This window comes from Acanthisitta chloris, unplaced genomic scaffold (assembly GCF_000695815.1).
Source record: "Acanthisitta chloris isolate BGI_N310 unplaced genomic scaffold, ASM69581v1 scaffold3470, whole genome shotgun sequence".
Taxonomy (NCBI): domain Eukaryota; kingdom Metazoa; phylum Chordata; class Aves; order Passeriformes; family Acanthisittidae; genus Acanthisitta; species Acanthisitta chloris.
In genome coordinates this window covers 39440-50578 of record NW_008652038.1, presented here as the reverse complement: position 1 = coordinate 50578, position 11139 = coordinate 39440, and the positions used below count along the sequence as shown (strand labels likewise).

General features: G+C 42.5%; 1 protein-coding gene across 1 annotated transcript in view; it reads right to left on the bottom strand.

Annotated features, from left to right (window-relative positions):
* Positions 1–11139, bottom strand: part of FAM13A (family with sequence similarity 13, member A) — a 38016-nt gene that overhangs the window by 5802 nt on the left and 21075 nt on the right. Inside the window, exons 8-14 of the mRNA XM_009075468.1 lie at positions 9539–9752; positions 9018–9156; positions 7878–7959; positions 7518–7738; positions 6092–6175; positions 1973–2068; positions 372–455 (exon numbers count right to left, since the gene is read on the bottom strand). Of these exons, the coding sequence (XP_009073716.1) occupies positions 372–455; positions 1973–2068; positions 6092–6175; positions 7518–7738; positions 7878–7959; positions 9018–9156; positions 9539–9752 (920 nt within the window). The remainder of the gene's footprint in view (positions 1–371; positions 456–1972; positions 2069–6091; positions 6176–7517; positions 7739–7877; positions 7960–9017; positions 9157–9538; positions 9753–11139) is intronic.

Genomic DNA, 11139 nt, shown 5'->3' with positions numbered 1-11139 from the left:
AAGCCACAGAGCTTTGATGTGAGAGAAACTACTGCAAAGTAAGTTAGTGTTACTAAAAAGAAAGGAGGAAAGCAAGGAAAAAAGCAAGGTACAAGAGTAATTGTGATTTTAAAGCAAAATAAAATACATTATGTGCAGCTGGAGGGGAAGGAGAAGGATAGGAAAGAATGCAAAGCCAAGGAAATACTGTAGTCTTATCTACAAGGGAAGAATTTGATCAGAATTGGCGAGGCTTAAAGCAGCCACTGATTTTTCAGGAGGACACTGAAAAAAAATCAACACTGATGAAAAAAATCAATCATTCTCTTTAATTGGTATAAGGGGAAAATTGATGCAAACTGAGCAATTAGTTAGCAGCTGGAGGTCTTCACCTTTATCTCCTTGAAGAAGGAAGCTGTTTCGCCCTCGATAATTGGCTGCAGCAAAGGGCTTCTCCGCTTGCTGGAGGGGGACCCCTGTGACAGGTGTTAACAAGTATGTTACATTGTGAACCCCTTTCTCCTCCACCACCTGCTCTCAGCTCATTCTCACCCAAACATTCACTCTCAGCTCAGCGCTGGGCCATCAAGATAAATCTATTTCTTAAAGAAGAAAAACATGCTTGGGCAAACCCCCTGAACCGGGGCTGTTTTCTCTCAGGATGTTGCTTAGTGAGGGACATCACTGCCATACTCTTTTAAGAAAAAGTCCTGGATGGTAGAATACTAGCTGAGCAGCAACTACAAAACAAAGGCTGCAAGAGACCAGCCCAAGGCCCATGCACACAACACATTTGACTAGCTCTCTAGAGCTAGAGAGTAAGCTCAGCTGAACTCTCCAGACTTGTTTTCCAGGAGCCTGATTTCCCACCGAAGAGCCTACTGATGTAGAGATAGATTTGCAGATGTACTCTGGCTCTATATGAGTCTCTTACTGTTCTCCCTCAAGGGGCTGGTAAAAGCCAGTATCATCTCTCTCCTGCTAGCCACTGTGAAATTTCAGTTTTGTGCCTAAACAGGACCTGAGCTCTCTTTTGAGAACTTTGTGTTGAGCTGCCCATGCACACCTACATGGTTTCTTCCTTCTTGATTGCCAGCACTGTCTTCGCAGTACACATTTTGGGGAGTATTTCGCATATTCAAGGCAGAAGAGCTTTTGATTTTGTTTTAAATGCAGGTCCAGGACCACCTCCCACTACTAGCAGAAAAAAGCCCCACTTCTCAATGTGACTGCACTAAGTAATGCTCTGCCAGTCCATTCACTTCACTGGCAGTCTATGAAAAGTAGGCAGGACATGATCATTGCTTGGGAACAGCAAAAAAGTAAAGGTTCATACACGACAGATAGAGTAAACAGGAACCATGACAAAAGAATTCTCTTCCCATAGACAGGCTAAAAGTTTTCTGTGTGGGTTTTCAAACAATTTTTGAAAAGTGGCCTACACGAGTAGGCTGAGATTAGAGATGGTGAATGTGCTCCCTGGGGGGCTGCATTGGATTCCTTGCTGGTGGCAGTGTCTCCTTGCCAAAGCACCACCTTGAATGGGGGAATATCCACCACTCGCAGGATCTCTTTAATACAAATTAAAGTGTTACAAGACTTTCAGGCAAGAACACTAGTATCTCCCATGGTATCTATGTCTGTGTTCTTGACATATAACCAAGCGGCATGAAAGACCTACAGCTCAGCATGGGTTGGTATGGGAAGGGAAGTGAGGCTGTAGGCAAACAGAAGAAAGATGTTGAAATAATAGCAGCAGCCCAATGAAAAGAGAAGAAACAACATAAGGTGAGAAGGCTCATGGGTGGCCACTAGAGTCCCTTGACCAGCTTTGCCCAGCTAAAGTATAAGGTATGTCATAGATTCACTAATTTGCCTGACCTCTGGGAGGTTGGGACTTGGCCTTAGTGATCGCATTGTATGCAAAGGTGTGGTGATTCCTGCTTCCTCAGCTTGAAACCAAAGAATAGCCCCCAAAGAATGCTCTACTCACAATAATAGGGATGGTGTTGGCTCTGGAGAGGATCTGTTTGACCAAGCGATACCTGTCATACAACGGCTTCATCACCTGTCGTTCATTTTTGGTAACCTGAAAAGGAAAAAGAAAAGAGATCCATGAAGCCCACAGCAGATACTCCACTCTGTAACTCATGCGTCTGTGATCGCTGTTAGTCTGAGAGGGCTTGAAGGGAAGTGCATGAGGACAACAATTTAGCAGCATTGGACGTGAAACACGTAATGCAAGTGCTCGTGTATGCCATTGCACCTCCTGTCCTTGGCGTAAGCTGAAGCTGTGAGTGGGTGTCTTGTAAATGGGGCTGTATGAGGTGGTTTAAATGACCAGTTAGTTTCACAGCACAAAATGATCCATAGAGGCAGCAGTCTGTGCTTGTATTCATGTCTACCACTGTATGCACAAGATGAGGTTTCCCATCTTTACTCTTGTGGCTGGGATGTCAGTGTTTATGACCCATGAAAAGAGAAAGAAGTTGCAATAACTGGATAGTGCAATGTAAGCAGATTTTCCCTGAGTAGGTTAAACTACAGATTTCACAAAAGCTGATTTTCTGTTTTGCTATTCCTAAGTTCCTGCCCAAGCCAGCAGTTTTTCATCTTTTTACCACCCTCGCCTTGCCCTCTGCCCTTCCTCCCAGCCATCTTGCTGAGGAGAACCTACCACAAAGCTGAGAAGGGATGAAGGTGCCAGGGTTGTGTGGCACAGAGAGGACAGAATAGAGCTATGATGCCTGCCCCAGGTGTTCCTTACACTGCTTTAACTCCATTCCTCCTAGCTGCATGTCGTGCTCTCTCCTCAGTTTGAAAGCATTGCAAACTCAGTGTGTTCATTTCTGGTTTTCTTTCAGATTCAAGCTAAGCCAAAAAATGTCAACAGTACTGACAGTGCAGAAGGGAAGACCTAAAAGACAGTAGCCAGTGTGGGAAATCAAGGGTGTGTCCAACTAAGTACTAGCTGCGATGAAGTTGGCTTTTATTTCTTCAGTGTTTTGGTACAGCAGGGCTAGAAAACAAATAAACAAAATACTGAGCAGAACCTGATCACCATTCAGCACTGTCTGAGCCATATCCTATGAGTATCCTTCCATTAGATCTTTTGTCTAACTTTAGATTATAAAGCTCTTATGAGGGGAAGCTTTAACTGATTCTGATGTCATGCCTATCTTTCTCAAGGCCTTCTACTGCTGCTAATCACCTGAGTACCTGAAAAACTGCCATATAAAAATTACCTTCAACAGTGTAATGCTAAGCAAGGGAGCTTTGTGCAGTCTCTCTTTCTACAACAGAAATAGGAGGAAAGGGAATACAGCTTGAGACAGGGAGGAAATTTTAAAGTGAACTTCCCTTTATTTTGTCTGCAGTTGACTTTCACTGGAGTAAACTTTCTAAAGCTTTCACATCATCCCTCCAGAGAGCAGGAGAAGGGTTTGGTTTGCAATGAGCAGAAGAGTGCTAAGTATTGCCAGGAGTGGGACGGCAGAGATAAACTTCTAGAATCTGGAGGTAGCATCTTCCTCCTGATAACCAAGACTGCTTCCTACACTGGGGACAGATGAACAAGGAGGAAAAAGGATCTTTTTATTCCTTTCTTGGTTCAATGCAAGCATCCCTAAGACTGATAAGGGACATACAGATGGGCAGTCTGAGCTCTATGGCCTGAACATCCCACAGCTCCAAAGGACAGTAGGGCTCCAATACCTGACAGTCTCAAGCTGCCTGTTCATTGAGTAAGCAGCTTACATGGATTAGAGGGATGTGAGCAGCATCAAACAGTTCACTCAGCCCTCTTTGTATTGAGTTTTGTGTTGATGTGTCTGCATTCAATTGCACTGGCTAGCATGTTGCCCCCAACTTTGGACATTTCTCTGCAACCAATGAAGAATACAACTGGAGAAACTGGATAGCTAAATATATACATAAATTATTCTGAGCTTTACTAGATTAGCAGATAGTAGAGCAGAAGGTACAGCACTACTGTACAGTATCTGTTAATTAAAAAAAAAAAGACTATGCTGTGGCTTATGTTGAGGCTGAGAACCAAACCTTTAAATAATAACATTTCAAAGTTGATAATCAGTACTATTTTGTACAGAAAAACAAAGCCTTAGAATGGGGAAAAATCCTTAGGTATGTTGAAGAATGGAAAAAATAAACAACATGTCTCAGTGTCTAAATATCAGTATGGAGGAACAACACAGAGAATTAATTTAGGCATTGGAAGTTAAGTGTATAGAGTCTGAGCTTGCCCTGAAGATTTACACCAGCAAACTTAACAGAAAGCAGACTCTGAAAGCAAACATTTAGCATATGGGCAAAGTGTCATTAAGTAAATATAAATAAGACCAGCAAAACCTGAGTATATTTGGGAGAACATCAAAATGCAAAGAGACTATTGGAATCACGGAGCCTTTGACACAACTCTGAGGCACACTCCATATGGCAAAAGAGTAGCAGCTGAGGAACAGACCATTGTTAGAGCAGCTCAAGAATTTCTGCAGGGACTGACTTTTGGCTTAACTAGAACAGTTCAGTTCCACCTTTGCAGGTTCATCTATCACTGGTGCAGAAAGACCCAGCTGCACAACAAATCTGAGCTCCATTGTTTTTCTTGTTTAGTTAAGTATCTTTCAGAAAAAAACAAAAAGCCTTGGCTAAACTATCCCCATTCTCCTCAAGCTCTCAGTAATTTTCCACTGCTGCACTGCCAGGAGCTGGGAACAGCAAAAGCTGATCAGCTACAGTCTTCCTTGCCATGCCGTCCAGTGTTGTTAGGTATAGACTGCTTACTTAAAATCAAACAAATTAAAAAGCAGATGTATAAATGAAGCATCAGAAAGGGGAAAAAAAGATATACTGAGAAGATAGGCTCTGGGCTGTTCTCCTTAAACAGATTTAAGAGAGTTCACTTTAGTAAGATGCCACCTGCTGATTTATATCATTGTAAAAGCAGCAAAAGAAGACTTGGTCTCATGGAGGAGACAGGGAAGGGTAAGTTGATTCCCTTCTGTTGCCCTTTTGCTATTTTACACAAGAATAAATCTGCATGTCCTCTCATATAACTGCCATTTTCAGCTGCTCGCATATGTGACTCTACAATATTAGCACTTCATGAAGACATTTAAATAAGTGAGACTTTATAAAACAATGGATAAAGAAGGAAATAATTCGGAAGGAAAAGATTATGAATCCCATGCAGCAGTAGAATGATAGATTTGTCACCTGCACTAATCAAGTACTCCTTGTATGCAGTAATTTGCTGCTCCCAGACCATTGCTCAAGGAATTAGCACCACTCTGAAGTTAAGTTGCTTTACCTATACAGCTGGTAGCAACAACTATAATGTCATCAGTGTAAGAGAAGGAGGGACTGATAACAAAGCCAACTTGGTGGCCTGGAAGCCACTGTGTTTCTGCTATGGTAAGGATCAACATGACACAATACTTAATTCTCTGTCTTCACAAATAACTTTCTTTTGTTAAGATCAAATGTACAAGAACCCTCATCTTCTTCTCTGGTACATGGATAAACCCCATCTGTTTCTCAGTAGAGGAATCAATCTTCTTTCCACTGGCATGCTCGGGAGACAAACCTTTTCATTGATTCTTTGGCACGAGGGGGTGTGCAAACATGCTGCAGCTCCTCTAAGAAGGTGCAATGCATGTATACCTGCCTTCCCAGTTAGCCATTAATACCAGCAAATTGCAAGATTCCTGGTTGGATGGGGGCCCAAACAACTATTCCCGTGCAGACTGTACACCCAGCAAAGCTGAGGAGTCTGCTGGGATACAAACTGGATGTCTGAGGAATCTGGTGACCATGATGCCAAAACAATGCACTTTTGGCCTCATTCAGCCTGTAGACTCTGTCCTATAGGTATCTGTAAAGCCCAGTGGTGTGTGTGGACATTACCTTGCTTGGAACAGTCTCCTCAGTAGGAGTCTAAGTGAAGGATCAGGGAGGTTGGATTGGGATGCATATGTGGTTTGAGGAACAAGAAGTCCTACTGACCATGATGTCAAAGGAGCATTAGGGAGATCATTTACCACAGACAGAGACACAGAATGATGTACTTTGAAAAAAAAGTTGCAGTACATACCGGTCTGCCATGAATGCCTTCGTAATACAGCAAAGCTTTTTGAAGAGCCACTTTTTCAGCTGCTATCTGATCTCTTGTCATGTCCTATGAAAAATGCCACAGAGAGGGAGGAGGAAGAAAAGAAAATGTCAGATTCCTGGACTCAAAACAATACTGATCTGTGGCATAACCAAAGTCGTATCATTTGTCATTAACATTTTGAAGATTCATCTATGCCTTCCAGTTCTCTTTTCCCAGCTATATTGCCGAAGAGATTGTTAACATGAGTAGAACCCTATGCAAAATGCAGGCAGATCAAATACCTATAAACTTTTCATATGAAGGTATTTAATGTATATGAGGGAAATATAATGATTATCAGTGTGCTTTGAAAAAACAGCACTATGCAACTTTTAATAATGGCTGCTCTTTTTCAGTGAAGATCTGAAGAGTAAATTCTACAAAAAAACTACATGATCTTCCTTTATCTCCAAACCTGAGACAAGCTCCAGTACCTCTTGTAAAACTTGCCACCTTTGCTTTGACTGCCACAAACAAATTTTACCAAGAACTGAAGTGCAGTTGGATCATCTCTTTCTGCCAATTTTTCTACAGAATGAAAAGCTGTGGCAGACAGGCTGAGGGGACCAAGCCAAACAGAAGGGCATACAGTTAGAGAAGACTTCTCTAAGTTGGTCAGAGTTCCCTCACAGAACTTGCCTGACACTGAGCCTTCTCTCCCTATCACAGCACCAAATACTATCACAGGCCCTTTCTAAGTGTCCCAACTATGGATTCTTGCTATAGTCAGAAAACAGCCAAACATACCCTGTGTGTATGTTCTTCTTCTGCAGATCTAGTAAACAAAGATAATGCTGTCTGCCTCACTCTTACAAGGCACTGCACAATTTACATGTCAGCAGACTCAAGGACTTCATTTCCAAGGCTGCCCAAACCTCGGAAGTTCGCAACATCAGACATGAGGACCTCCTTGCTGATAACCCCCAGAGATTACAGCAACCAACAGAGCTCAGTGTGAAACTCTGAAGAGTACTAATAAACAACCTGAGAGAATAGCTTTCCAGTGAACTAGAAGCAAACAGATGACACAATCTCCAGAATCACTGGAATACTGAGAATTTGCCAAAAGCCTTTGGACATAATAACAGAAATAGGCAAATACAGGGCAGGAAACACTGCAATAATTCAGAAACCTTACTTGGAATATAGAAGGGTCAAAGAACAGTCATGACATGCAATAGAAAACGAGCTATGGAAAAAACTGAGATACTAAAGGCAGAGGAAAACAAACTAAAGCAAGTGAGCCAGGAGTAAAGGCTATAGAGACTTCTTAACAAAATGTAGAAGACCGCAGTGCTTTCACAAGTGACTGTGCAAGTTACCTACTTGCACTTAAAGGCCTAAATCTGATCTGTCTACATTGTACCTTAATATCTTCAGGCCGATTTGTCTCTGTTCGTTTTTCCTGAAGCTTCTTCTGGATAGAGTCAAGGGTCACTTCCACGGCAGGCTTGCCAGATTTATCTGACAGGTCTTGCTTCTTGTCATCATCCTTCTCCAGCTGAGAGCCAAAGCTCTTGGGGAGCGTGTTACTCCGCTGACGCACAACAGGGCCAAGGTCTTCCTCTGAAATCTTCAGTTTTGACTCTAAACAGGGACATTGGGGGAAGATGAGTAATTTTTCATTTTGAAAATGTGAAAGTGACAGGATTCCTTCCTAACATCGAATCTTAATGACGCAGAGTCCAGCTGCCCCACAAAAGTTGCACCAGTGGTGGCTGCTCACCTTTAAGCTGCTTTCGGAATTTGGCCAAATCATTTGTCCATTTGAGAACTTCAGGGTTGGCTGCTTTGTCGCTGTGGGAAGGCTGGGAGAAAAGAAGAGTCATGCTGAATCTGTGTTAAACCAACAGGAGAGACTCACTGAAACAAGTGTGTGGCACAAAGAGGTACAACAGTCTGGACCCAGAGTAGACCACAGGCACTGGTTTCTGACTGGCACATGCACACCTCTCACCAGCTCATTTCAGCTTTTGCTTTAATTGCTCCTGCCTGTCACAACACTGTGTCTTGGGATCACCATGAGATTGATTTTTCCTTTTAGAAAACACAAAATATTTGATGGCATCGATTAAGTTACTAGGAATAGCTCAGAGGGCCAGATGCACATTGTAATCCTTATGCCTATTGTTTCCTAACAAGAGGGCACCTCCAAAACACATGAAACCTAGAATGAACAGTTTGAGAAGTGCTGGGTTATATGCACCCACACCAAAGGCTGCCTTACATCCAAAGACACCAAAATAACTCAAATGCTAGTCTACAGCAAGCTCTGAGCATTTCTTCAAGCCTTTTCTACTGAAGGCAAGATCCTTTCAGTACAATTGTTTGTGATTCAGATCACCAACAAAGATGCCCCCGTGCAAAGCTTTAGTTCCTTTAAAAGCTTTCTGTGCATTGGAAGGGCAATTAGAGTAGTACAGTAGATTGCTACTGCTCAGCAGCACTTGATTGTGGTTCCTTGCTCAGGAGTGAAAGCAGCTGCTCTCTCTGCAATGCATGAGTGTCCTGGGATCACCATCATGCAAATGAGATGTGCAATCGTGCTTCCCATAAGCTGAACTTATATAAATAAACAGATATTTAACACAGCGATTCCTACACACTGTCTTATGCAATCATCAAAATCCTATGTGTTTATTAGACTCTCTCTCTTGTGCTGCACTGACAGGACATAAAGCTTGGAAAGGTAATGTGCTTGGTATGGATACACATTTTTTTTGAGACAACAGCTTTTTTCTTTTTTTTTAACCTCCTTATAAAAGCTTTCAAGCCCTCTGTATATTTGACACACTTGCCTGATGTCCCTTCCTTTTGTTATTAACACATACATCTCCACATAAACGCTTAACACCTAGACACTCACTCTGTATTTCCTCTCCTCTTCGAATGTGTCCTCAAATCTCCTGATCTTTTTCTTCAGTCCCTGAATCCTCCGGGTGAGCTGCGCAGGAGTAAGGTCTTCTCTGTCATCTTCATAAGATCCTAAAGATGAACTACGCCTCCTATCAAGAGCAGAGATCGATCGCAGGAAGAGCTTATCCAAACAGCCACAGTACGTCTTGGTGCAGAGAAGGACACTTAAACTTTGTGTAAATAAAGGCAAATCCCACAGAAGTGAGCATGCTATGTTGTTACTCTGTTAGAACATCTTTTGCTACATGCAAGTACAGTCTCTTTCAGCAACAGCATTCCCTACATATTAATTCACAAACTCAGTAATTATTAGTTACCAAGAACTCTGAGACAGTTTTATCAAAGACAAATTTCCTGTCAGCTGGAACAGAAACTCAACACATATAGGATCCACAGAGATGTGGCTTAAGGCAACTGTGCGAACCCTTCACAGTTGGGTGCATGAGTCAGCACAGGCAAATCACAACCCACCTCATGAAGGAATGAGAATTGGGAGGAGAAGGAGGCACTTCTGTATCATCCAGGTATTGCTGGCTCTGTCCGTAGGCATAGAAGCGAGGGGACAGCATAGGATCACTGTCCTCATCCAGAAGTTGGTGAATTAAACGACCAGCCTGCGGGGAAAGGCGAGCCTCATCTGAGTCTAAGCTGTCTCGCTGCCATGAGGAAAGAGCAGGGATGGGCTCTGGGAACAGTAAGACAAAGGCTGGTTTTATCTTTTTTGTTTTACATATAAAACAGACTCCAGATAACTTTTCTAATAAATATTGACCCATCTGTCCTGGACCACAACTCCTTGTCACCAGGCATTCTCTGGTGTCATTACTTGCATCTGCCCAGTCTGCAAAGCAATACAACACACTGCTTGGCCACACTGGGTACACTACACAAACCAAAGTCACCTCTTAGGTGCAACAGAAAGCTGTACCCAAAAGCTGACCAGGAATTACCACAGACTGACTCCAAACAAGGCTATCACCAGCTAGCACCTTTGAGGAAAAAGTTACACAGGACAGAGAGGATTACTGGCACAGGGTAGTAATAAAAGAGGCAACTGGATTAAAAAGCCATTTTTTTCAGTTTCAAGATATACAAATGCTGTAAATGAATAGCATATTAATGGTCCTCCTGTAGGTCCCAGCACTCCAATGCGACCCTGTTGCTTGCTATTGTAAATTCAAAGCACAGGTTCTTCTAGTCTGCAAGCAGGTGTCTGGCATTACTACCCATTCCACAGGGTGCCTAGCCCATAAATCAGCAGTGATGGTAATATGGTTTGAGTCTCCCCCTTTTCTCTTTCACATGCAATCCTGCTGCTTAATAGCATCATAGAAAAGTGAGGAAATCTTCAGTCCCCTGGATGAACTAACCAGCTAGAAGTAAAAGCAGTGTTCTACAAGGAGATGGTGGAGTGGGAGAGAAAGGGAAACACAACTTAGCATTGCTGATTAGCATAATAGAGCCCATGGAAAGCAACTGCCTCAATCTTGTGATCACTCCCTCCAGATGCCATAAGAAGTCTAACATTTTGTGTTCAGATAGTTTACTAAGCTGATTTGCATGCTCCTACTTAAAACTGTCTAATCCTGTGGTGCTAAGAGCCAAACTTTGAACTTACAAATCTAACAAATAGTTCTAGAGTCAAGTAACAAAACAAAAACCTTATAGAAATATCTCAGAGCAGTTGTAGAGCTATGGATTAATTGTTTCCTGTGCCTAGTGTGTCTATTCTTCATCCACAAAGAGAAAGGGCTTTGATCAATTTATGAATAAAAAGCAGTATTTCCTTTTGCTGAGCATGGTTAACATTTTTACAGTGCAGAGTGGATTGCATAAGGAGCCTGCTATAGAATCTCTATGCTGTTTAATATTCCTCCTCTGTACAATCTGGGCAGTGCGAGACCATCCCCAATGCAGTAATGACAGGCTTAGTGGTATTTTGCCTGTACACATCTTGAAACAATGCTCTCCTTTTCCCTTCTTCCTCAGCACATGAATATAAATGGACTCTGCTTAGAGGTTGGCACTGCATGCACACCAGTGCCTGAAAGGGATGGCAGGAGGTTTTTTGC